Source organism: Mugil cephalus, chromosome 23 (genome assembly GCF_022458985.1).
Source record: "Mugil cephalus isolate CIBA_MC_2020 chromosome 23, CIBA_Mcephalus_1.1, whole genome shotgun sequence".
NCBI classification, from domain to species: Eukaryota; Metazoa; Chordata; class Actinopteri; order Mugiliformes; family Mugilidae; genus Mugil; species Mugil cephalus.
Window position 1 is genome coordinate 6,820,168 of NC_061792.1, and position 27,541 is coordinate 6,847,708.

Sequence of the window (27,541 nt, forward strand, 5' to 3'; positions counted from 1 at the left end):
AGGGAGGAGGAGGAGGAGGAGAATAAAAAGTTAATATGTTTTCAAAGTTGCACTCAACGGTTGCAATCATCCTCCTCCCCCCCCCCCCCCCCACCACCCCCCACCCCCCACCCCCAAACAGCAGCCAGTAGAGACCGGGTGGCACACTTTCTCTTTTACAAATCAAACTTGGCCTCAGGTAGGTTAAACTCTGACACGCTCTGCGTCGAACGCCTCTCTCCGTCTACCCTGCTCATTAACAAAATCATTTCACTCCCTCTCAAAAGTCTAAATTTTGCTACCTGGAAGTCTCTAGGGGAGCGCGGCAGGATGGTGCGGCCCTCCTTCCAGACGGGGCCCTGGTCGTCTTTCAGCGTCCACAGCACCGTCTCTTCGTTGTGGGCGTCCCGCAGCAGGACCCTGAGGTGGCCCTGGCCCTCTCCCCACAGCTGGTAGGAGAAGAGGAGGCAGAGGGGCCCGGTGTCGGCGGGAACCACGGGGCTCAGGAGGCGGGCTCGGTGCTGCTCCGCCTTTAAGCTCGTGTCCATGTACAGGTAGCTGTTCGGCTCTGGATGGGAGGAAGATGGAGAATTACTAGGGCTCAGTCTGACTAATGAGCGTTCAAAATGTCAGTTTAACCCTTTAAAACATGGGTCTTCAACAGGGGGTTCGCAACCCCTAAAGGGTCCACGTAGTCCACCGTAGTGGGGTCACAAAATATTTGGTTGATTCGACATTTTTTATACATTTTTTTTAAAATTTTCCCTCAATGAAAAATGAAAACAATGAGTATTTGAACCTGTGTATATTATTACACGACAATAATGGTTATTTATAAATAGCACATATAGTAGGTAGGGGGTCCCTACTTAAGAGAATCAATTTTAGAGCATAAAGTCTTGGTATCGGAAGTATCGATATTTCAGTATCGTTCCGCACTTAAAAGGGTTAATAGTCATCCCACGCCTTCAGCTCCATTTTTGGAAAACTCATGAAATGTGGATTCTTGAAAGTCTTTCAAACTCAGAAGTGGAAAAAAAAAAAATGCACTAGAGAATTTGACAAGAATACGAAATATGAAACCGAGCTGCTTTTCAGATTTGTAACACATTGCCAAAATCGAGCACAGCTTTGTTTTAACCTTGATTCGGCGGGGTTGCTACAATGAGAAAAAGAAAAAAAAAAAAAAGTTTGATTTAATGGGTTTTCATTTCAGCCCTGGAGGCGTTCAAATCCGCGCGGAGTTTTCAAATTCGCCGTAAATGGACGCTGCTTGAGTTAGCGCGACTTTTCCGAGGACTACCTTTCCCCTCTAATAAAATACTAGCTGCATGTTTTTAACACAAGGGAAGTGAAACATTGACGTTCAGGTCTCATTTATTTGTAACTTTTATCCACGTCTTCTCTCGTCTTTGCGCATAAAATCACCATCAATCACGGCTGCTCGTACCGTTTAGGCCTTTTCACACACATGCATGACGCTTAAACAAAAAAGACACTAATCACGCAGTCGCTAACGGGAACGGGATCGCCACTTCACAATAAGTCGCGGCGAACAATGGGGATGTGACAAATATAAACACGCAGAAGAATGGGTCCGGAGGGAGCGTCATTCATGCAGTGCCACCAGAAGTCCAGCCGGAGACCCCACGGGGCCCATTCCTCTCCGCTCCCTTCCAGGTGAGCGACTTAAAGAACGGAAAAGTCCCACGGAACGACCGCCGTTTGTTTGCACCAGAGGATGTTTGGTTTGCAAATTGGACGCCGAATTCCATTGTGAGGGCCGACGCATGCCCGAGTGGGGGGGAGAAAAATAAAAAATAAAAAAGCCCCCGTGTGTGTGAGAGAGTGACTCAGTGAGGCGTCTGGTGGAGAATTTCTTAAGTGGGCCTTGTGGGAAAATGTCCAGCATCAACAATCTGCAGATTAAATCACCTGCTTTATCTTGAACAACTCCGTGCGTGTGTGTATATGTGTATGACTAAGTGCCTTTTTGTTTTACAGGCTAGAGAAAAAAAAAAAAAAAGGAATGAATGAATGAATGGGTGGGATTTTTTTTCTCCTTCTTCTTAGCAGCATCTGTTTGTCGTCCGAAGCTTTGTGTATATATCGAGCGACTGGGCTGATAACCTTTATGCTTGTGTGTGATTGTGTGCGCGCCGTCTTTTCCAGCTGATCACACCCTGGCAAGTGTCACGGGGATGGGGGTGGGGGGGGAGTTGGGAGGGGGGCAAATCTTCCTCCGGTTTGACAGCTCCCCTCTGGCCGCCATACGCCCAGATTTGTTTGTGTGTGACACCGCAGACAGCGTGTGTGACAGTATGTCCCTTGGCTCTGTGCAACCCCTGGATTGAATATGTGCTTCTGTGTACTCTCCCTTGCTGCACATGACAGTTTTTTTTTTTTTTTTGGACGGGGGGGTCGCTCATTTTAAAGGTGCGCGCCAAAGCCTCTCCCTCTAAACCTCCTATTGTTGCGCCTCTCGGCTCATAATAGAGGCAGCCTCGCCACACACACAACAACAACGGAGCATTATTAATCTGTTTCACAATGGTCTCCTGCTGCGAGGAGCAAACAGCGATGCCTAGTTATCAGCTCGCACCAGCCATTTACATTAATCCCAATCATATGTCGGTGTTGTGGGTAATTCTGCGCTTTATTAAAGGTTTCGGGAAGGAGTTTGCGCTCGCTGGGTCACACGGGACGAAAGGGAATTGACTGGTGAGAGATTAAGTCGGGACCCCCCATTACTACCTACTATATGTGTGTATATTAAACTCAGTAGTAGGCTAACGGGAGCTAGCCGCACTGTTAGCTTCTCTTCTGCTAATATTGCAGCGTGCTTCTGGGATTTCACTTGGGGAAAGAATAGGCTCTCAGCCCAATTGCATAGAACCTGACAGAGTCAGCGTGCAATATGCAGCCTCGTCATTGGCTCTGCAGCGATAGGGGCGGGGCCTACTGTGTACATGAGATTGACAGGTCCGTTGAGCCCTGACTGAACGATAACGTCTTCTGCCTCCATTTATCCCTTTACTAAAATGTGTTGGATTCATGTTAATGTGAAGTTAAAGAAATTTAAATTTGTGGGGGGAAATCAATATATATATGAAAAATGTCTGATCAACCAAAGCTTTTGTGCCCCCATCCTGCATTACCCTGTTGGAGAACTATGCTATAGAGCAGGGGTCTTCAGCGTTTTATATTAAATAGCGTCCCCCTACCTACTATATGTGTTCTATATTAAACTTTTCTTAGTGCTATTTATAAATATACATTATCATTAGCATTAAGCATTCAATATTAAGCTAGGAATATAATACAAAGGTCCAAATATTCTTTTTTAATTGAATACACGTGCAACAGAAGGGTGTCTGTGCCAGAATTCTTTTTAAAAAAATGTATAGAAAATGTTTAATCAACCAAAGATTTTGCGACCCCCGCGCAGTTCTTCCATGGACCCCCTAGGGGCCGCGGACCCCCTGTTGAAGACCTATGCTATAGAGGATTAAACGGCGATTTGATAGCGGTGAAGTAATGATCCGGCGCCGGCTGTGATTTCCGACCTTTGACATCAGCAGGAAAATCAAAGGCCCGAGCGGCGTGTCAAAACGGCTGGGAATGATCCTCCATACATGAAAGCTGCAACCTGACGAGCCTAAGAAACCCCTTCCAGTCGGCCCGCGATGAAAGAAGCCGCTTTGAAGACCCCCCCAACCACCCACCCACCCCCGCGAGCCGTCAAAGACGGTTACAACCTAAACAGGTCACGCTTTGGGAACGTTTCCTCCTCTGCCCTGACCCAGGTGACTTCACAAATTTGAGAAAAAAAGGCGGGGGGGGGCAGGGCGCACCTCGTGTTTAATTCTCTGCAGCTGCGGAAAGCGCTGAATCTTTCATGGGGACTTGCTCGAAACCAATGAATTTTAAAACAAGGCTGGGATAACAAACCCTGTCTATGAAAAATTATAAATAGAGACGTAAAATAAACCCAGTAGGAAACCTCTTCTATAGCTTTTAATAACACGCGCTTCTTGATCCGTGGGTATGTATGAATAAAAAAAAAAAAAAAAAAGGATGAATAATTATTTCTTCAAGGGACCTCAAAGCAGGTGGTAGTCCACACAGCTTCATCTGGGATGTGAGTGAAGTAATGGAGGGGCAGGGAAAGTACAGCTGGGAATGACTATTTGGAATCTGCTGCTCTGGACTTAATTGGAGCTACTGGATCTTAACCCCTCCCCCCTGCGCCTCACTTCAATTGAGATGCACACACACACGTGTCACACGTATGTGCGCGCTCGCCCGCTGCTCCTCTCCCATTCCTTTTCACTCTCATTAGCCCGGGTTGCGATTTCAGGAATTATTTTAGTCAAATTGGAAAAGGGGCTCGGCGAGGATGCGGACGGAGGACGTTTAATTATGGAAAACTTGTCTACGGAACAATTTTCTGCAAATAAAAATTCTCCCCGCGGCCGGCATGCATAAAAAGCTCTCGGGCTGCCGGAGAGGACGCTCACCGTGACTGTGCAGGATCCAGTGCAGCGGGCTGTAGGGGTCGTGCGTCCACCCGCACAGGTCGCGCTCGAAGTCGCAAACGCCGTTGGACAGGGGAGACGTGGGAACTGTCGGAGGAAGCGTTCACATGTCACGTTAGCCGTCGGCACATCTCCTAGAGCTAACATCCAGTGCTTGTTTTCCTCCTCTCACCTGTGGTGGTAACGGGGACGGTGGTGGTTTCGATGGCGGCGGGCGGCGTCGGCGTGGTGGTGTCGGCCAGCGTGGTGGTTTCTAGGGGGGAAACAAACACAACTCGGGTCAGAGGTGGATATTATAACACCGCTGTTTGTCTGCCTTGATTTACTTCCCGCCCATGAAGCAGCACATAAACAACACACTAGTTAAAGTGAAAGTCCAAAGCCGACTATCCTGCGAGACAGACGGAGAGACCTCGGGAGGCCCCCCCACCCCCCGGAACACCCAAGAGGGGCCCCCGTCATGTTGTGTCTGCGAGCTCAGGCGTCGGTATCTGTCCCGACGCGCAGATGTGCGGACACGCATGCTAACACACACTCCTGAATCCTGCGCGCACGCCGTGATGGATGGACGTGTCGGACAAACCCCAACCTCAACAGGATGATCGCACTCTGGGACCAGTCTCAGGCTGTCGGGGAGTACACACAGCGCGCATACGCGTATACTCTCGAGCCATCGAGCGTCTCATCCGCCTCATAACTCATACGCAAACGGATTTCGACTCCGCGGTCATGAAAACGCATCGCATTCGCGCGCCCAAACACACACATGTCGAGCAGGCTGCAGCTGGAATGCGAAGAGTGGAAAAAAAAAAAGGGGCCATGTTATTAGGAGCAGATGGGTCAAGCCTGGCGTGTTGTGGGAGTTTACACAGAAGTAGCTCGGGTCGCGATTAAACCGTGCGAACTGTTTCGTAAAATCATTAAGAACGAATCTGCGTTGCCTTCTTTTTTTGGGCGCGGAGCAACCTCTTTTGTCAGCGTTTTCTTCCTTCCTACTCCTCCTCCTGTCTCTTATCCAAACAGCTCAATGCTTGGATGCCTGACGCTCTCAGGGCTCATCCAAATGAAACCAGGCCGCAAACACATAAAAGCGAAGAGAGCCACATTGATTTACCGTGCTGTTTACCATGTCTGTTTATGTTGCTCTTTTCAGCGCGGCTGCATTATCATTTAGAGACTGTGGAAAAGCAGCGAGGGCAACAAACTCGACGTGATGCTCGATTGATCCGCCTGAAAGGACTTCCTGTGGAAATGAGCGCAACGGCGCCCCAGCTGGAGAAATGGCAGAGATGAAAGGGCCGGGCACAGCTGGCGACGGCTTCTGACATTAACTCGGAGTTAATGTCATGTCCTTTACGCCAGTCATTAACTACCTAATGAGACTCTTATCGCTGTCGGCTCGCTGGGAAGGTAAGGCGAGGAAAGTGATCCTCTTCCTCCTGACTTTCAAACGCATCTCCTGCTCTCGTCTTTACTCCCACTTCTTTCTTATTCCAGTCTAACCTTTGAGGCTCTAGTTAAGCCCTGGGACCGGGCATTAAAAAAAAAAAATAACGTAGGTCTTCAACAGGGGGTCTGCTGACCCTAGGGGGTCCGCAGAGCTACTGCACGGGGGGTCGCAAAACTTTTGGTTGATTAGACATATATATGTATTTTTAAATTTAAACATCAACAAACAAGAATTGGAATTTGCAACTGGCTGAGAGCCTACTCAGTCCCCAGTCCCCTCGCGTCAAGGTCCGAGGCAAAGTGCATTTAGAAGCCCAGTCCAACTGAAAAAGCCAACAGCAGGCTAGCAGTCAGCTACAAGAAGACACCAGCTAACTAGTCTTGCCAACAGCAGTGGGTAAGAAGTGATGGGACATGCGACTACATGTCAACCAACAAATCTCCCCTCTGCAAAACACATTTAGAAACCGAGTGCAACTGGAAAAGAAAAAAAAAAGACCAGCATGCTAGCCGTCAGCCACCAACTAGCAACCAACAAGAAGACACCAGCTAACTAGCCTAGCCAGCAGCAGTAGGCAAAATTCTAATAATAATAATAACGTATATTTATAAATAGAACTAGTTTAATATAGAACACATATAGTAGTTAGGGGGTCTCTACTTAATCTCTCCATCAGTTTGAGGGTCCTTGGCTTGAAAAACATTCAGTGCATTTACATGCAGAGCTTAATGGAGCTATGCTCAAAGCTCGACTTTCTCACTACAGTCCTTGTCCCATTTTACACGCAACACAAGAAAATTGAATAACTGTTCTCCTCCTCCACACTAGGTGGCGATACGCGTCTTTTCAGCGGGTTAATACCACGTTAATACGGCCCGATTTCCAGGTTGACCTATTACGCGATATAATAAACAAGAGTCGTTCATGCGGCGGACCCGCATTTCAAACAACAACCAGACGGATAATATTACTTTTTAATCTTGTATCCCTCAGGCAGCTCCGTCACTCTTTTTCTTCTTCTGCGACCGGCTTTCTTTGACGTTTTCGTTCCGGCTTCACACGCCAGCGCAGTGGTCGTGGAGCATGCGCACACACATTATCCGATTGAAAACTCTGATTCAATCGCATTATCTGGGTGTCCCAATCGGATAATGAGAACTCCGATTTTAATTGCAGTAGCGTGTTTACATGTACTTAAATTCTCCTGTTATAGTCCGATTAAGGCAATAATTCATTTTTTTTTTCACGTGCATGTAAACGCACTGATCGAAGACCCCTGAAATAAACCATTACTTGGGCGCCACAACTAAACACACATAAACACAGTGGAGTCCATTAAGATTCTACCCGGCTTCGGAGTACTCCATGCTTTCAAAGGTCAGGCCTTGTCACAGTGTAAATGCGCTGACCTTTCCACGGTGTGACAGGAGGCGATGGGAATAGGAGCGACTTCTGCGTGAGCGCGAACGTTTGCGCGCGGCCCGGCCGGAGGGAGGGAGGCCGCGTGTCGACGCATGCGGCCCGCCCCGAGCCCCGTCCTTCAAGGAGCGCACAAGGGCAATGCTCCGGTGAACCGCGGCGCAGGAAGGAGTCCCTCTGCGGCAGAGCGCCTGCCTTACGTAACGGCACCGCCCGCTGCAGGTGATGATGCAAGTCATCGCGGGATGAGACACCAACAGCGAAATCTGGACCCGGGGGATCCGCTGACACACATATGCGTTCACACGCGCTGGCAGATACATTCCTTTTCCAGGCTTGTTTTTTTTTTTTTTTTTCACACACACAGACACACACAGTCCGGTGTGGGCCAATTCTCCCTCTGTAAAAGACATCGCTCACTCCCAAAGAATCTGACTCAGCGGTATGTCAAAGAACAGGAAAAAAAAAAAAATCTTCAATTATGTAGAAAGCCTTTCTGTAAATCTCTCCCTCGCAAGGCAAACAGCTGACGAGCGCGCACGCCGTAAAAGCATTGTTTTATATTCGGCCGGGCGGGGTTAAGCGCTCCGGGCTGGGGTCGCTCCAAGGATCACCTTGGAATTCATTTATTTACATTATTTTAAGGTTCGTTTTCTGGCGTCATTAAAAAAAGATTGTGAAGGGATTAGAAATGCGGCGCGAAGCTCTGACACCTGAGCTGTGCATCGCAGGTGTGAGCCCCTGCACAATGCAGGAGAGAGGAGGAGGAGATATTTTTTATTTTTTTTTATTTTTTACAGATTGCTAAAAATTTTCTTCTGGAAAGCTCATGCATTTTTCATTCTGGGAGTATGCAAAAAAAAAAAAATAAATAAAAAAAAAAAGAAAGTTGTCACTTTAGAGGTGTGTGCGCGAGACAGCTGCACAGTAACAGGGGGAAACAGAAGGACCAACAGCGGTGAGCACGGGAAAAGAGGTGCGAGTGATGAGTAACAGAGGAGGCGGAGGGAGGAAGGGAGAGAGAGAGAGAGGGGAGGGAGGCATGGAAACCGAAAAAAGAACAAAAACATTTACAGACCCACGCACTGAGCCTCGGGTAGGGAAGAGAAAGAACAGCAACCATGTGTAGGAATGAGGAGGGAAGAGACCTTATTTCGTTACGCTGCATAGTAGTAGCTAGTAGCTGGCAGCAGTGGAAACGTGTCCGTTTCATCGGCCTGAAGCACGTGAGTGAGAAAGAGCCGGAGCGGAAAGGGGAAGTGAATGATTTACGGGATGTCAGCGGGAGTCCGGCGTCCCCGCTGAGGGCCTGGTGGTCCGTGAACAATGCGTGACCCTCGACGGTCCGCGCCACGTTTCCCAGGAAACCCGTCCACTCAGCCCGATAAAAGTCACCGCTCCGTGCATAAAAAGCCAGGATCTCTTCCTCCTCTTTCATCCCTTTTGCGCAGGTCGCTCGTCAATCAGCGGTTAACGCAGGCCACATTGTTTGAGGGGGGAATGAAATCCCGCGAGAGCTGCTGTCTAAACTGCTGCAAAAAACTGTTCTTTTCCAGCTTTCCGACATTTCTCGCCGCAGCTCTGGCCTCGCATCTCTCCGAGCGCGAATTCGTACTTCGCGAGACGCGCGTTTAAGCTTTCCGTGTGGCAAAGGTGATGGCGACAAAGTGACGCGCATAAATCAGCTTAATGAAGGCCCTGCCTGACTCGTGTTTACAGCGGGGCCGGTCTGCTGCGCGGTGTGGGTGTGCGAATGTTTGGAGTCTAGGAAACGTACATGTCCTCTTCCTCTGCGGTTTGTTTTTGTGCATCCGTGTCCGCGCTCTGTCATTCTGCTCAGGCTCAGGGGGGAGTGGTAAACACTGACGCTCCACATGTGTGTGCGTGCGCGCGCGAGACTCACATCTGTGTACCAGACCACGCTGGAAAGTGAACAAACCCATGCTCTCTTTTTCTCTGGGGATGCATTCCTTTAAGCCGAACCCCGTCCACTCCCTGCAGATCGCAAACGCTCGCAGAGGCTTTTTTTTTCCCCCTTCCAGGTGAAATAATACCAGAAAACGAATCAAAATCGAACCTTTTTCGAGGGTCAAGCCTTCCTCTTTCCCGGCCGACGCTCGGCGTCTCTTTTCACCTCCCGGCAGAGTTTAATGACTCTCATGCATTTCTAATGTGAGCCTCACTTTCTTTTTTTCTGGTGAGCCACCTTCCTCAAGGTCTATTCACTCCCGGTTAGATCGGCCCGAGTTCATTACAGCGCGGGGCGCGAATGATGGGACACCGAAGCCGCTGCGTTACCGCGTATGAAGTGATTCCCCGCCACAACAGCCGTCCTACCTGGAAGGTCGCAGCCGAGGATCTCCACTCTCATCCCAATCCCTGCCGGGGACCACCTCTCCGGGTAGAGCCTCACGTACTGGGCCACCGTCTCGTCGAAGTGACGGAGCTCCGGGGTGTCGTAGTGAGTGTTCCCCTCGAAAATCTGCGCGAAAACACGCCCGCGTTACATCACACTCGAACCACACTTCATCACTTTCCTCCTCCTCCTCCTCCACACACCTTGGGTAGGCTGGTCTTGATGTCCATGATGAAGTTCCAGTCCTTTGCGTTGACGCTGTGCGCCACTTTGTACTTCCTGACGAACGCCTTGTTGTCGGCGGAAGCGCCGGTCGCCGCGTCGCCCCCTCTCGCCCCCTGGGTGATGACGCCGCGCACCGTCTTGGGCACACCCAGGTCCACCTGCAGAGATACGGAGACAAAGACTGATATCAAACAACCCTAACCCTCTTGTTCTAATTGATTGTTTTGGATCAGTTAAGACGGAGGTGGCTCAAGATCTGCATGACCCGTCCTGCAAATGTGCCTTTGCGCGACACTTGCACCATCTATGTCCACATTCCTTTAACGCACAAGACAAAATGCGGGTCAACAAGGTGTAAAAAGACACGAGCATTTTCTGAACTAAAAGCCTCCCGTACCTGTAGCCACTCCTCTCCAGCCAGAGGCTGCGCGGGGGCTGGGAACCAGCCGGAGCGGCTGGCCACGAGGCGGGCCGTCCCAGGGTTCCACACCATGTCCCTGCTGGACGAGGCGGAGATCTGCGCGTCGGGGAGCAGCCCGGAGAGCATTCCCTGCAGGTCCGAGCACGGGGCATCTGGAGCGGGAGAGGGCAGAGATTATTTCTTTTTCTGACAAATGCGTATGCACGTCCCTGCTTTACATTCCACACAGTATGTAGATCCACCAGCTGAGGCGGCGCACGTCAAAACCCCTCGGAAGTGAAGCTCGTTCAGATACGGATGGGTGAGTACCGGTGTTCAAAACAACTTCCTATGGGAGTATGTGCGAGCTAGAAACGGGGATTAGGAGTGTGGGGGGGAGTGAGAAAGGTATAATATGAAAAGCTGGGAGGCAGAGAGGTAGAAGCTTGCAGCCGGAGACGACGGCTCGGGGAGAAGTGGAGCAAAATGCGGAGATGAGACGCCCGCGGAGACGAACGACGGGGAGAAGGGGGGTGGGCGGGAGGCGGGAGGCGGGAGGCTGGCGGCGTTGGGAGGCAGCTCGGAGAGGAAGGGAGCGTGAGGGGGGAGATGTTAGTTGTGCTGACGGTTTAAGAGAACACAGATCAAAGTTTCATGCCGTTATGTCACCGCAAATGCAGGAGATGTAAATAATGAATAAAAAGGCCGAGGATGTGTGTGTGTGTGTGTTTGTACGCCGGCGTTTCAAAAGGGGCGTCTCGCTTTTCGAGGTCAGCCGCTATATTTAGAAACCGCTGCCGCTGTACCTGTACTGTACCGCACTGTACCAGCTAATAGTTACTTCAAGAGCAGCTGTTGAGGCCGAAGCGAATCACGGCGACTGATGTGAGAGCGAACGGTGTGTGTGTGTGGGGGGGGGGGCGCCATGAATGATGGATCGGTGCCCGCTCCTCGACGTGGAGGAGCTCGAATACATGAAACGAGCAGCTAAAACCATGAGAGAGGGAATGACACTGGAGGGAGGAATAGAGCAGAAGTTTCCTTTAATTAGCCTGAGGGTTGCCATGTTTTTAAAGATAGCAGGAGGGACGTGGGAAGAAGCTTATACATATATATATATATGTATGTGTGTGTGTGTGTGTGATCTTGGTTTTTGTGGTCTAGGAAGTTAAAAGCAAATTCTGCTTAAAACCTGTTTTTCTCTAAGCGGGGGATGGTGCGATGTTTTGGGTTTAGCTCCGGAGACACCAGAGAGGGGGATCAAGTAACCGCTGTTGAAACTGAACACAAAGGAATCGCTGAGAAATTGTTGGAATTGTTGTTGTTTCCACGTGAGAAACGCAGAAGCAGCAGGAAAAACAAAAAAAAAAAGAAAAAAGAGAGAAATGCAACGGTGCGTGCGCCCACACACCTGTGATCTGGCACCCGTAGAGCTCGAAGCGGAGGGCGATGCCGTTCTTCCACGTCTGCGGTCGGATCCGGACGAACCGGGCCAGGACCGGCTGAGGGATGCGGTTCAGAACCACCTCGGTGGGGTCCGTGTTACCGTGGAAAATCTGCGGGGAAGGGGGAACAAGACACAAACAACGGTCACACACATGTACACGCTCCCTCTTGCGTCTGACACCCACCCACGGTGCGCAGCGCTCGCTCGGCTACACAGTGGCGAGCCGGACAAAGAAGACACAACCCAAACACAGATCCGATGTCACCCGCCCAGCTGTCGATGTGTTTTGGGGTCAAAGGTTCGGGGCGATGGGAGGCTGGGAAAGCCCGATCGAAGGATGAGTTTTTTTTGTTTTTTTTCCCACTCGTGCGCCGGTTTCCACGCTGGTGGCCGCGGAGAGCCGCAGGAGGCCTGACCTGACACGGTCCAACGCGACCGGGCGCAGGAAGGCCGCGCAGGTGGGCAGGATGCGAGTGAAACTGGCTTCCCTCCTCCTTTACCAAACGCTCACTTCCTTCCGATCGCTCTTAAGAGGCAGGGTGTGGCGGCCGAGGTCGGAGGGCAAACCGGTGCAGCTAGCGGTGGTGGCGCTACTTCCTGTTTTGGGCACAAAAGGGACGCTCAAGGGCATTGAACGGAGACGCTCCATGCTTCTTTTATGACACAGCTTTCCCAAACCCATAACTCCCAGGTTGTAATTATGAGTAACTTCCTCCTCCCTCCGCTCTGTCTGTTACCACGTTTTCCTCCTCCTCCAAGGCCACACTGTTGATATCTCAGGAAACCGCAGGAGCCCACACGTACGCCCAACGCGCTCAGATAAGCATCGGGGAAGCGCCTTTTAACCGACTGCTAAGTGTCGCCCCGCTCCGCCGTCCCATCCGCCCGCGGTCGGGACGGTGGAGCCGCCGACCGACCGGCGGATACCGGGCGCAAACCACCGAACACAATGAAGAGATGGGAAGACAACAGCTACAAGCATCCGAATTAAACATTAAAGGCTCCGTTTCTAAAAAAAGATCCCTACACGACTTTTCTTTTTACTCTAATCGGAGCGCAGGAAGATCAAACGGAGGCTCCCACAGCCACTTTCTTTTCTTTTTTTTTTCCCCTAAGTTTTATTAGAATTGTAAAAAAAAAAAAAAAAAAAATCCCCCACGCCTGGGAAAGCGGTACCCCAGAAATTCCATAGCAGGTGCGAGTTATATAGCTTCAAAATCCTACTCAAGGGGTTTTATTTGATTTTGGGCATGGCCTGATTTAATCAAGAGGAGCTGACACTGGTAATACAAAGCAGCGTGAGTGTTTGAACAGATAAGCGGGGCTATCTCTGCTGTATCTGCCGCAGCATCGAGGATAGACAGCTGCTCTGTTTACCTAAGAGCCAAACGAGTGGATGTGGGCTCTTATGGGGGTTGTGTAAACACCGAACGCATACGCGCACAAAGACAAGTGTGTGACGCCGGACCTGTCTTCTTTCCCACTCCTGGAAACGAAAGAGCAGCAGGGAGGGGATGGAGAATAATAATAATAATAAAAAAAAAAATAGAAAAGGGCCTCGGAAGGATAGTTAAAACCAGATGAGGAGAGCGGTGGAGGCGGGTGTGAGAGACAAAAGGTTGAATGGAGGGCAAGGGATGTGCAACCTAAAGGAATATGAGAGGAGGAATGTGGAAGAGGAGGCAGGGAGCGGCGGAGAGCAACAACGGACGGATTCATCCCCCAAAACAGGAAATACTCCTTCAGGGTATTTATCCCATAATAAGAGCAGAATTCAGTGGAATTTCCTCCATCCTGAAGCAGATTAGCGTCACCACTTACAGTAAGTTGCACCAATTCGACCAGCTTTCTCATTACAATTAAAAAAAAAAAAGAAAGAAAGAAAAGAAAGCACGTTTTCAGCAATGGGTCTTCAACAGGGGGTTCGAGCCCCCTAGAGGGTCCGCAGAGGCACTGCAACGGGGTCGCAACATCTCGCGTTGATTAGAGATTTTTCATATGTATTTATTTTTTATTTCCCCCCACAGATTTCTTTAAATACACATTAATCCAACATAATGGTTTGGTATGGGGCACATGTAACAGTTGACCCCTGTTTTAGGCCAACAGCTCCATAAATGTCTGTTAAATCTATGCCGGCTTCCCAGAAGTGTTTTGTTCCAAAATGCCCCACCGTTACTAAAAAGTCCATTAGCCCGTGCATTAAAACACCGCCAGCTGCTGTTTTTTTTTTTGTTTTTTTTTTCTTTTGTTTTCATGTCGGGGGTGAAAGCCGGGAACGCGGCCAACATTACCGACGCAAGAAGAAGAAGAAGAAGAAGAACAATTTGCTCAATGAGAATCGGCTTTTGAGAGGCTCTTCTCATTTTTCTTTTGGACGCGAGCAGAGACAGGGACAGAGAGACAACACAGCATCCTCTGTCCGTCCGCTTACACTTCCTGCATGTCTATTGTCAAGATACCTGAAAGGTCTCTCATTTGACTCCTGACCCGTTACGGCTGAGGTTAAAGGTCAATGGCCTTAAGGAAGCAGCTGGTTGGTCATTGACGAACTTGTTGGTAACACGGTTACTCTTTGACTAACTAGGAATAAAGGCGGCTCACAGGGATTAAAAAGGAGTCAGCTAAAGTGCATCTGTGTGCGACATGTGGATGTCTGCCACTCCGCTGTCTGGACCACTTCTCTAATCTGCCCGACGACTGTTCTTCTATTTTTTTTTTTTTTTTTGTATGTGCATGCGACTTGCTTTCGAAGCCATCTGAATAATTGAAGCCGTCGTTCGTGTTGTGTCTCCCGGCGTTGGAGGGTCATGAAAATATAACGAGGGCCGCATTAGACGCACACGCATGGCGGGAGCGCGTGCGACAGCCAGACCCGTTTGTGCGGACAGCGGGGGTTATTTAACTATTGATGACGCCTTTCGGAGAATGAGGCCACCGCGAGAGGTGTGCCGTAGTAAACAACCTCTTCAAAGATCTGCCCAGATGCAGTAAAAAGATTGATCTTGTTGTTAGCGCAGAGGACGTTAGCCGAACTAGCATAGATGGTGGCTAGCTCTGAAGCAGACATTATTTAATTCCCATGCCTCTCCCTCTGTCCATTACCCCTCTCAGTATGAAGATGTTGACAGCAGGAGTCGGTTCCAGCTGGCTGCCCTCCCCTCCACAACAACAGGGGTGTGAGGTGTGTGTTAAAGCCTCCCACGTTAGCCTGACTGAATTCTGGATTATTTAAATTTCTCGGGTGGGTTTGTGACACAGCTGCAACAAGAAGGTGCAGGCCGAAAATTTGTGTGGGCTGTTTTTTCCTTTTTTTCTCTTTCTTCTTCTTCTTCTTCGCTCCCAAGTGTGCAAGAGTGTGTGCGTCGTACACGTTTCTCAGCGCTTTTCGGTAACGTGCAGCTTATTTAGCGCCGGGGCTGCTGGGATTTTCCTCGCAGACGAAGGAATATGACAGGGTGTGATTCTAATGTTAATTTGCCGCGTGTCTACGTGACAAAAAAAAAAAAAAGAGATGCAATTCCTGAGTGTGTTAGCGTCTCATCAAGTAATGAGGCATATGCGAGTGTGTGTGACTTAAAATTAACGAGTCGCACGGGCGTCAGATTGAAGGTGTGTTGGCACGCTGACAAAAAAAAAAAGCTGGTGTGACTGGTGGAACGTGCTGCGGTGGGGTTTTAATTCCAACTCTGTCTCTGCGCTTGTGTAAAGCATAGGTCTTCAACAGGGGGTCGGCAACCCCTAGGGGTCAACGTAGGTACTGCTTGGGGGGGTTGCAAAATTTTTGGTTGATTGGACAATTTTTATATATATATTTTTTGTAATTTCAACCAACAATTTTACATTAAGAATTATTAAGTTACAAAATTCCCAAGGTACTTTTTTCTGGCATTTCTGGCTCTGTCGGCCATCTTGATTTTGAGAAAAATCTTTATATTTAAAAAATTGCACTTCCAACGTCTGGCCAATTGGTGGAAGTGTATGGAGTAATGTCCACCGTGTTAGTTAATATGCACTTATAACACCAAGTTGGTAGGAGGTCCCTACTTAATCTCTCCATCAGTTTGAGGGACCTTGGCCTGAAAAACGTTGACGACTCTTGGTGTAAATTAACCTTTATTGGCATTAAACCCTTCCACCTTTGTTAACAGCGCAAACACAGACACAGATATCGGCAATAAACGGACAAAGTGCTCTCACCCAAAAACAAACACAGCGAGACGGGAAGCTGCCAAGCCGGTCCTTTTATTTCGCAGGTGATTCATATCTGATGGCACCATCGCGCCACAACCTTCCACAAACACACAACCGCCCCGGCACACACTCCATATTCCGAAACCACATTAACGCGGAGCTCACTGTTAAAATGACAATTAGAAGAACCAAATCCCAGTCATTACGGGACCCCCCGACGAGAACAGAGCCTCAACCACTTAAGGGCTCTTCGGGGGGCTTAGAACCGGCTAACTGGGAGTTTGTATGACATGACTGGTGGATTAGCAGTCACGGAAGATTCAACCGCTGCCCACCGGGACCGGAGGAGAACCTGGCCGGGCATGAAAAGCGAAAGGGAACTTCCCGCAAACTGCCCTCCCAGTCGGCACGGGCGCAAAGAGAAATTTTTATCTGGCACAATTTGAGATGCCATGCCTCTTTATTATACATCAGAGGGCGTGAATGCGCAATGAACCCTCGTGGATTCGAAGCGTAACTTGAGAGAAGATCAAGCGCAGAGGGGGTAAATGTTGTAGCTGCCATCTTTTTCTTCATCGAAAACAGACGTGTCTACATTTTACGCAGATCGTGCCAATATTTTTTTTTTCGTTTTTCTAGGATTTCACCACAACAGGAACACATTTTATTCTTTTTTTCCCCCCCTTTTAAAAAGCTTTACAAATTTTATTGATCTTCCCACTGGCCTTTTATGTTAAAAAAAAAAAATAATCACATCAAGCGAGCACCTCTCTCCCAGATCTGATGCATCCGTCTGACGGCGTCCCAACAGTTTTTCCGCTGCCCAGACAGATTAGTGGACTCAGATTACACGCTGCAGACAGACATCATATACATATGCGTGCGCGCACATCTCCAGACAGAGATCAGCCGGTGGTTATTTAAAGAGGAGGGGGTGGGGTTGTGGATCGTGCGTGTTCTAATATATTGCACAGATGTTGACTTTTAAGTCAAATCCACATTTCGTTCAATAATCTCCAAATCAAATACCCCCCACTGGCCCCACCCAAACCAATCACTGGCACGCGCAGAAGGGGGGCCCCGGCCTGTAAGTATATGTGGATTAACCACCCCACCCCTCACACAAACACACACACACACACATCCTGCCCCTCTATGTTTTTCAGCTTGAAATCCAAAGTGACCTTAACCCAGATAGTCCGGATCCCCCCAGAGACCGGCTTACTGTACGACACCAATAACCTGCGCTGCGTGTGCACTCATACATGTATGTGTGTGTGTAAATCCACCACCCCGTCGCCAGTGTACACACAAACAACCACGCATTGATACGATGAGGCTCAATCGAAGCGCCAACCGCCGCCGATATCAGACAACCACGTTCTTGCGATTTGCAAATCTCCAACCGACTCCCAACGGTTTCACCCACCACCTCCCAGGTGCGCGTTTTTTACGCGCGCGCGCCACTTTTGAGTTTGGATGATAAATAGCAAAAGCCCAGATAAGGACACATAGAGGACTCCATTGTTCTTGTTTGTCAGGTTCAACCTCCTCCCTCCCTATCTCTATCTCTTTCTCCTCTCCGACCGCTCTCCGACTCACGATTCAGGCCGGCGGAACGGGCCGCGGAAGGGGGGAGCGACTCCTTCAGGAATGTTGCACGGCGGGGGCGAACACAACGGCCTCCATTGTCGGAGGACGCCTGGCGTCGGGGCGGTGGTAAAGGTTAGGAAAACAGGGTGAGGGAAAGTTCAAACCCCGGCGTACCTTGTGGTTCTTGCCGTGCCGGTACACCATCCAGTCCTCTCCGTTGGTGCTGACCTCCAGCTTGAAGCTGGCGACGTAGTAAGACTTCTGCGTCTCCTTGGAGACGGCCCCCTGGGTGGCGATGCCTGTGAGGACCTTGAGGAACTGGAGGTCAACCTGGAAATAATAATAATAAAATAAAAGAATTAAAATTTTCTTGAATTCTCGATGGAATATAAAAAAAAAAATGTATGCATTGCAGGATTTACGGTCCTACGGGCTGATGTAGACACCAGCTGTGTGTATCAGTCACGCAGACAGCAGGGGACGGACGCCGACTGTGGCCTACTGCTGAGGAAACCTAGGTGGTATTTATATATTTATATATATATATATATGTGTGTGTGTGTGTTGCGTCGTGCGTGTAAGGGGGAGGAAGGCTGGAGGCAAAGATCAATGGCGCAGTGTTCGGATGCATTCCACTGGAGCACCTTCATCAATCACAGCCTCCTCGCCCGCTCCCCTCCGCGCTCCACGTACGGCCGCGCGCGACGCCGACAGGAAAGATTGAGAGTGCAGGAGCACTTCCTTATCATCGGCTCGCAGCTCCCTCATTTCCTTTATGTGCCTTTATGTGTATGTCCTCGCTGTATACGCTGCCCGCTGCGTCCTTCCCTCCCCGGGACAAATTTATTGTCGGGGCGAGCGAAGGCGCCGCCGAATTGGACGTCTGTTTCTCGAGCCGTGGCCGCGCGACGGATACCTGTATGTACTCCTTGTTGCTGTCCTCCGAGGGCGTCCACGCGTTGTCGTCGTTGTGGAGGCGGGCCTGCCGCGGCAACCAGCGGTTGTCGTAGAAGGACGAGGAGGCCGTGATCTGGTCGTCGCTGATCTTGCCCGACTCCATGCCGAAGGCCGTGCTGCAGTGGAAGGCTGGCAGGGACGAAGAGGAGAAAAAAAAATAAAAGACACATGAAGGGTTTTATTCTTTTAAACGTCTGAAAGAGGAGATCTGAGTTAGACACGCGAAAGAGACAGAGAGCTAAATTGAGGTGAAGTTAATTTATATTCCAAAAGAAAATAGCACGCTTCTGAGAACTCTCTTAGGAGGGAGCAAAATAGGCTGAGAGGGCCCCGAGATTGAAATAGCATTAAAGCCGGCAAAGCCGAAAAGATCGAGAGGGTAAGAGGAGAGAGCGGCGAAGAAAGAAGAAAGATGAGTGTCGGCGGGGATGACAGAGACGGAGCTGTCGAAAAAGGGAGAAAGCGGGGGTAAACAAACCTTGCAGAGACGGAGAGAGAGAGCGCGTTTGGAGGGAAATAATAATAAAAAATAAAAGAAGTTATCTCGCACTCACAGTCGGCGGCCTTTTTGTGCGTCATGTTGTAGCGGGCCGAGAAGCCGTCTTTGGCCACGGCCATGTCCGTGTGGAAGGAGAGGGACAGCAGGCCGGAGGACGACTGGATCTCCGGGGGGATCTTGGTGCCGCAGTAACGTCCGATCAGAGGAGCCACTGCGAAAAAAATCATAGCTTTTAAAATCCTGGGTGCGACGACGAGGAGCCACGAGCACTTTAAATGAAAAAGGGAATCCGGGCACATGCGAGGACAGGTTTCCAGTGGCCATGCTGCTTCAGTAAGTGTTGTCTAATGAGTCACAGCATGCCCCCCCCCCACCCCTACTCTTCCTCCCATCATTCCTCTCTCTCCTATAACTCTCTTGTCCATCCCTCCATCTGCCATGTGTGTATCAGCCAGGGCCCAGCAGGGGGATCGGAATCCCAGCCTTAAAGCAAGCTGAACTGGGATCAGCTGCCGACACACACACACACAAAAAAAAAAAAAAAAAAAACGAGGATTACAATAGTCTCAAGACAGTTCCCTTCCCAGACACCAAATTCTTCACCCTTCCGCCTTGTCTCTCATCCCTTCTCCTTTCATGCCCGAGGACTCGGCTCACTGGAACTGGGTTACACTTTAATTTGCTCCTAATTCTCAACTTTGAATGGTATAAATTGTTTTCAGCTATCAAAGCTCCCAAATTCAAGGCTATAATTGGAATTTTAAATCCTCTCGGATCCCTTTTTAGCAAGCGAAAATGGAATAATTAGAGCAAATCCTCGGTTCCCTGCCTCATATTTTGCTTAAAAAAAAAAAGGGGAGAAGAAAGGGAGGTGAGAAACGGGAGCGCTCGTCGCCGCCGACGTGGGTTACACCAGCGCCGCGGCAACCGACATCACCCTATGGCGGTTGCTGTCAGAACCCTCGATAACATCCTGAAATGTTTTCCCCTCGCCACTTTCTTGCTTCCTATTGGACACAAACAGATACTCATCGTGGCCGTCACTCTCGCTCACTTAGGGAGGAAGGAAGGAAGTGGTAGGAGATAAGGGGCGAGGACAGGGAGGATAGGAAGGGGGTGATGAAGGGTGTTATTAAGGAGTGGGAAGAGGGCCATGGGAAAGGGCTGCTCCTCAGGGGTGTCTAGGCACTTACAGCTTCCCTGTGTGAAATAATATTTCCTCTATGCAACGTAATGGAATGTAAAGCATCAAAGAGGGAGCCGGCTGCTCGGGAAATTGGAGCCCGGCAGGAGAATCTCCGGCTAGCTGAGGGACATCAACGGTCCGAGTGCGGTTACGACGGCCGACGGGGGCCGATGCTCACCTTGGGGTAGGCCGTCCCACACGTCCAGCCAGTCGTACTTGCAGTCGCCCTCCCCCACCAGCAGGGGGTCGTTCTCGAGGTCGAAGGTCAGGAAGGTGAGGACGATGTCCATGTGGGGCGGCGCGATGATCATGTAGGAGCACTCCAGGTTGTGCGGGTACTTGTCCGGGAAGCCCGGGGACTCGATCACGCCGGAGGGGCTGGTGAAGTTGCGGAAGCAGAATTCCGACCCTGTTCGGGAGGCAAGGGCGACGGTAAGAGAGGGTGCAGGCAATCGATCACGAGGCGATATCTTGCTCGACTCGCAGAGGGCGTTTCAAAGGAACATACAGCAGCAGCTGGCAAAATATAAACACTTCGTGATTACAGATAGAACAGAAAATGCATTTTCGTAAAGGGAGCTCCTAACCTTCCAGTTGCCACAGTCAAATATTTAGACTTAAACCTTTAAAACTGAGCTGATGTGTCCTTAAAAGACCCCGTGTTATAGCCACATAACATTTTCAGCAGCGGTAGTACACTCTTAATTGATGCAGGGCTAAAGAGGGGAGCAGACTGACCCCGCTCCTGTGCATACATTCACAATAAACGTCCTCCGACGCCCTCTCTTCATTCTCTCGGTCTTATTTGCACTCCCCTGCACACATACTCACGCGCGCCGCAAAAAAAAGTTGTGTAATGGCTCTAAGTGGGCCCTGTGCGGCAGCCGGCTCCCCATTAGCCATGCAGATTTATGCGCCCCGGGCGGCTCACCTTGAGCGGCAGCAGCTGTGTGGCTCAGATCATCTACCCATCAGCCACTGCTCCGCGGGCCCCGCTGGGGAGCCTGAGTCACGGCCGAGTGTTTATGGACCGGCACATCAATGAGGGGTGGGAGCGAGCCGGCGGTCCAGAAAAAGCACACAAGCGGGTGGGAGCGAGGCGGCGAGGGTGGGAGGGAGGGAGGGGGGGCGTCCTTACACAAATGCCACCTCCTCATTCACAAACCGAGGCTATTTTCTCAGGGTGTCTCCTCGCGCCGCGCTCGTTTTTATCTTCACAACGAAGGCTATAAACAGTCGGCTCGGTTTAGCTACGCGTCTTCGTGCGATTTTTTTGCACACAGCATGTTGCTAAGACACCGCGGATCTTCGTTTAACTGCACGCGCTGTAAACGTAACTCAAGTTTTGTTATTTCCCACCGCTGCAAAGCAAAAAAAACGGGAGGTCAGGTTGAAGTGGCATCTGGTGGATTTCAAACCTGGGCCTTCGTCGGAGAACTTCCAGGCCTCGTTTGAACCAGATACATACGCGTTAAAGGAAAAATTCCTCGGGCTGCATTCCTCCGAGGCTCCACTACTTATTATCAGGCAGCCCTATAAAAGCTGAGGGGTCGACTGGCTGCTCTGGTCCTCCCCTGTCTACACTTGGTTAATGGCAGAGAACTGACCCCAATCAGCGCCGAGACGGAGGGAGGAAAAACCCAGGAGATGCTCCCTCCGTGTCTCTCCTCCTTATTCTCACATTCTCATATTGTTTGCCTCTATTTTTTCTCCCCTTCCCGTGCACGCGTATGTAGATTTAAGCTCGTGCATCCACCTATTTGCCGCTCGCGTGTGTGTGTGTGTGTTTTTTTTTTTTCCCCGGCGCCGAGGATTCTGACACAAATCTTCCCCCGCACGTTAAAAGGCAGCATTCAACCTCTTGCTTCGGCTCCCACGCACGCGCCGCAACATCAAAACACCCGTGGATCATCCGCCTTCTTGCCAGGAGCCCGGGAGCTGCCTACGCAAACCCGGGAGACTATGTTGAAATGTGACGGCAATTTGCAGCGAGCCACCGCTAGCCATGTCTACTTACCCCCACCACCAACCCACCCCGCCGCCCCTTCCACTCTGACTGCTGACCTCACCTCTCCGTGTCAACCGTGTTTGTGCCGAGCACGACTCATAAATGCTTCATGCGATTGTAATGCGCCTATAATGAAACAGTAAATGAGCTATGCAGTATGCATGAGCCATATGTGTTGCGAGCGTGCCTTTGCATGAGTACATCTTTTTGTGTGCGTGTTTGCCTTTTATTAAGCGGCTCAAACGTGCGTTAATATAAATATATGTTTTTGGCTGCTGCCCTGTGTATGTGTGTGCGTGTGTGTGTAGGCATGTGTCTGACAGCTTCCCGGCGTGTGCGAGACCCACTGACACACTGGCCTTGTTTCTTATTGGGTCACGGTGGAGCCCCGCTGCCGAAAACTTCAATCTGAGCACAGCTTGACTCCGTCGCCTCCGAGCACACCGCTCCGCGCTCGGCCTTTTACACTCGGTGCGCACGAACGAGCCGCCCTCACGTGCCAGCGCTGCACACGCGCCCGAGCACCTCCTCCCTTTCGTCAGCGCTCATTAGTTCACAGCGCATGAACACGCCAAAAACAAGTCCCCCCCACCACCTCTCTGCCGCCTCCGCCGCCCCCACCCCTCCTCGTCGACCCTCGGACCACGTCTTGCACGCTTGCACGAAGCGCCGTACGCTAGCCCCCGGTCGCCGCTCGCGCCATGAGCTGCCATTTGGCGAGGGGCTGTCTGCTGGCAGAGAGTGGAAGGTCATGGTGTGAGCTTGTGTGTCAGTGTGGCGCAGGCGGGTGGAGCGGAGGCGGAGGCGGAGGCGGAGGCGGGGGCGCGGCGGGCGAGTTGCTGGGTAGAAAGGAGCACTCGACTCTCGCACATGAGTGCCTGATGTAGTAACAGCTCCACATGTTGTGTCAGGGCAACCCCCCCCCCCCCACTTCCCCCCTCTCCGCAGCAGAAGCAGAGCCTGCGCTCATTCACTCTCGTCTCGCCCCGGCCCTCGGTCCTCGACGCTTGCCGGGGGCTCACCTCGGCGCACATCAAAAAAAAAAAAAAAAAAAACTCCCTCTCACCTGCCTGCCGCTGTCTGACACGCATCCGCTCCTCGCGCGCAGACAGATCTCTCGTGTAACCCCCCGCGCTCGGGCTCAGTTCGAGGTTTCATTGAAGGAAATCCCTCCCGAGGCATTTCGGGAGGGGCGCGTGTAAATGTGTAACGGAAGAGGGGTTAGGGTGGAAAACCCACAACAACAACAACAACAACAGCACTGCGAACAAGAAGAAGACCCAAGAAAGGGAAAAACAACATTCTTGGCGCGCCACAGTTTGACACATTAGTCTGCGCTGGCTTTATATAGAGTGGAATTCCTACCCCGCTGCTTGTGATCAAAGTGTTTATGCAGCTCCTGATCACGCCTTATTATTTCATCCTGGGACGCGTCTTCTTCTTCTTCTTCTTCTCATCAGCCTTAAACACTCTTAGACTTCTATTTATTCACGAATTTAATTCACCTTTGCCGGTTAATTACTGGAGTGCAATTTCAGCAGTGGGGTGACTTTAAGGGATAAACAGCGCTGCCTCGCAATCAGCCCCGCAGGAGCGGCGGCCGCTGATGCGAGGGTCCAATCAAGGCGACGGCATCAGAAATACACACGGGGGCCCGTGTGTTGTGACTGGCGCGCGGGCGGGCGGGTCCCGCCTCAGGCTGCTCTGTCTCCCGCGGCGACCCCACAGATGCCGGGGCAGCGGTCACCAGCGGTCACGGAGGGAACCCGAAAGCCCTAAGGTGCCGTCCGTCTCAACTCGGGATTGGCTGCAACAATGCTATCGCGCCCCCCCCCCCCCGCCCCGCGACTCGCCGCGCTAGTGGTGGGCTCCGGGGAACGGGGGGGAAAAAGGGGGCTAGGTTGGCAAGTCTTCCCCCTGTAGCCGTGGTAACAGCGTCAGCAGCACGTGATGAAGGGTATAAGGGGGGGTGGGGGTAAGGGGTTGAATAAAGGGTTAAACACGCATGAGTAGGACCAAAGTAGGCCACAACAATAATGGGGAGGAGGCGTGCACTTTCACTGTACTACAGGATTAAGGCATATGTGTAGTGTGTGTGTGTGTGTGTGTGTGTGTGTGTGTGTGTGGTTGGGCGTGAAGATGGAAGGATGTTGTTTTGGGGCAACGGTTCACCCCGCCTCTCTACAGGGGGGGGGGCGCGTACCGAGGCTAGATGCAGAGTCAAAGGTGGCCTCCTGAGCCTCCTCGCTGGAAATAATTAGCTTTCGCCGCACTGTACCCCGCTTACACACACACACAAACGCGCAAACGTCCAGAAAAACAGACTGCTTGTCCAATTCAAGCCCCCCCCCCACTCCCCCGGAGTAGTTGCAGTAGTCACCGCTTATGTAATAAGGTTGAATGATCAAAACAAAAACAAGCGGCGGTATCATTAGTTCATCGTACGGAAAACTGGCCGGGATGTGCCTCTCTGTTTTACACACACACGCACACACACAGACTAAACCAGACACACACTGTCTGCCTCTTAGACATAGTGTAATGGGGTTAGCCTCTGCTGTAAGCTGTGCTGTCTGTTTAAGATGGGGAGGAAGCTGAAGAGACACACACACATCTCCCAGCTGTGGGCTCAGATTTCTATCTCTGGAGGAGGAGGAGGAGGAGGACGCACCCTTTAAAAACACACACAAACCCATTAACACGACGCAATAAAAACACACATATTGACGCTAAAAGTAGCAGCGATACGTCTTGGCGGAGGATATGTTTCCACGAAGCTGGCGCGGCTAAAAAAAAAAAAGAAAAAAAGAAAAGTTTATTTCTGGTGCGATCTCGGCGCGCCCGTCAGGAGCTGCGAGCTGTTCAGTGGAAACCCGCGGCCCCGGCCCCGCCACGCTAAGACAAACAGCGATGATGAGAGAGCGTGCAGGCGCTGCGAACGCCGTAATTAACACATGGCCTCAATCACGCATCCAGAGTACATTTTCACTCTCTGACTCACTCCGTCTTTGTCAGCCTGTCTCCCTTCACCCCAATCATTTTCCCACCATCCCTCTCTCTCTCTCTCACACACATACACACACATCTATCCTACTTACATACAGACGGAATCAACAAGCCGAGTGGAACCACCCACACACGCAGGCAGAAGACACCTACACGTGCTCACGCGGTGCCACAATCTCTTATACCCCCAGAATTCATGCTAGGATCTTGTTAACGCCATGGCAACCGCATCCCCCATCCTTCCATCTATCCGCGTGCGTGTGCGACAGATGCAATCTACTCCGTTACAAAGTCGGGGTTCGCGATGGTGGCCTTGGTAACGGAGCTGAACGTCAAATCTGGGTCACGTTCGCTATTCGACACGAAGACGGAGATATTCTCTCAAAGGTAGGAGGTGACGACTTAATGCGCCCCTTCTTCTCTCCTCCTGTGCTGTTTCAATTTCCTACACCAAAATAGCTGCATTTAAACCAGCTGGTAGCTCATTCCAACGTAAATCTTTAGCTGCCCCAAGGCCGCCCGACTATTTCACCTCTCCCTCCACGCACAAAACAAATATACTCCAACCCCTCCTGCAAAGTGCACTTCACCTCGCGCACTTTGATGACTTGGAGAAAACACCAATTGGGCACACACCCGTCCCCATCAATCTCCCCTCTCCTGCCCATAAACCTTTAACCTTAAGCCCGACTCGGAGTTGCCTCGGAGCTCTCTCCATCATCCCACCGCAGCCTCCCACACCCACGGCCCTCCTCGTCTCCCCAGAGGAAGCGGATCCTGCTCCAATTAAGCGAGCATTCCACGCGTGCTTCGAGGCGGCTTGAAAGTAGTTTTGCCTCCTCGCCGCGCGTAAGTTTTGTTTACATGCCTGGCTGCCTCTGCCGACGTAAATTGCCGCCAGGGTGTTGGGTTGAGTGATAGCAGGATTCGGGCCGCCGACGTGGGAGCAGTGGGAAGGCACGGCGGCTAAATCATTAACTATTAATGTGCAGCGCGGCCTTGTGTCGTCTGAACAGAGGAGTTTTAAAATATTTCCCAACATTGAGCTAAATTAAATGCAACGAGCAGGATACTCTGTCTAGTAGTGGCAGCTGAATAGTTAGGGTCCCTTTTCTTGGAGTTCATGCTGCTCTAAAGGCAGCAGCCAGGAAAATATGTGGATTTAAGGTGACATCTAACATAAATAATTACTTTAAAACTGACTAGTGTTGCTTATTACTGCTAATTGTTACTGCTAACTGCTAATGTGCCCCCGTTTTTTCCTGTGTTTCATTGCCTTAGCCTTCATTCTGTTCTAAAACTGGAATTAACAATAGCAAGTGGCTTCAGGAGCTAACATGGAACTAACGTTAGCAGCAAGTTGATTTAAAATACTTGATGCAAATTTAATTTCAAGCTAACGTTTGCAAATGACTGTAATTTAAAGTAAGCAGAGATTTGTTTTTTTCTCTACATAACGTTAGCTTACGGAGCTAACACCGGTTAGCCGTCAGCTAACACTGTTAGCAAGGGATTTTCGCTGCAATTTTCTTGACATGATTATATTATGTTTAAGTAAAAGTCATCAAATGCTGCTTGAAAAAACGAAAAAGACAAATTTGACTTTCCCCTCACCCGTTTTGAAAATCTCGTAGCGCAGAGAGAAGCCCGCCCCCTGGTGGGCGTAGTCCGAGACGAACTTGATCTGGAGCGAGGGGCCGGACGAGATGATCGGCGCCGGGGCGATGTTGCTGCAGTGCCGACCCAAAACGTCCGCCGTTTCCGAGGTTCCGTCGCGAATCTCGATGAAGTCATATCTGGTCCACAGAAAAAAAAAAGCATTATTAATAAGGTATAAAATTTTTCAGTTTGTGTTAAGCGTTATGCAGTGGAGCGGGATGAGGAAAGATAAAGAGATTAAAAGCATAGCAGCAGAGCAGAGAGGGGATAAACATAGATAGTTATGGGGTTATGCAACCAGCTAAGCTAATAAAAGCCAGACAGGTGTGGACTTATTTACCGGCAGAGTTCAGCCTGAGGAGAGAACACACAATGTCTGAGAGAAAAGTGTTTAGGAACACAATGTTAAGACACAAACAAAACTGATTGCTGGCACAGGCTCCTCAAAGTCTCCTCTTCGTTCACGCATCCCGTCACGCAGTTAAGAGTTCATTCCTTGGGGTAAATAAATGTGAAGACACCTTCCCTATTAGCTTCCACGTGCCTGAGTCCTCAGCTCATCGTGACCTCTGACTGGCCAGCTGACCCCGAATGATAAAAGCAAATTCTTCAGCGTCAGCCGTGT

General features: G+C 50.5%; 1 protein-coding gene across 3 annotated transcripts in view; it reads right to left on the minus strand.

Moving 5' to 3' along the window:
• Window positions 1-27,541, minus strand: part of nrp2a (neuropilin 2a) — a 54,805-nt gene that overhangs the window by 9,528 nt on the left and 17,736 nt on the right. For all 3 annotated transcript variants that reach the window (XM_047576993.1, XM_047576992.1, XM_047576994.1), the window contains exons 3-14: window positions 26,872-27,053; window positions 20,422-20,652; window positions 19,113-19,268; window positions 18,518-18,687; window positions 17,776-17,931; window positions 11,779-11,923; window positions 10,365-10,540; window positions 9,946-10,125; window positions 9,724-9,868; window positions 4,690-4,770; window positions 4,500-4,604; window positions 282-547 (exon numbers count right to left, since the gene is read on the minus strand). In XM_047576993.1, the coding sequence (XP_047432949.1) occupies window positions 282-547; window positions 4,500-4,604; window positions 4,690-4,770; window positions 9,724-9,868; window positions 9,946-10,125; window positions 10,365-10,540; window positions 11,779-11,923; window positions 17,776-17,931; window positions 18,518-18,687; window positions 19,113-19,268; window positions 20,422-20,652; window positions 26,872-27,053 (1,993 nt within the window). The remainder of the gene's footprint in view (window positions 1-281; window positions 548-4,499; window positions 4,605-4,689; window positions 4,771-9,723; window positions 9,869-9,945; window positions 10,126-10,364; window positions 10,541-11,778; window positions 11,924-17,775; window positions 17,932-18,517; window positions 18,688-19,112; window positions 19,269-20,421; window positions 20,653-26,871; window positions 27,054-27,541) is intronic.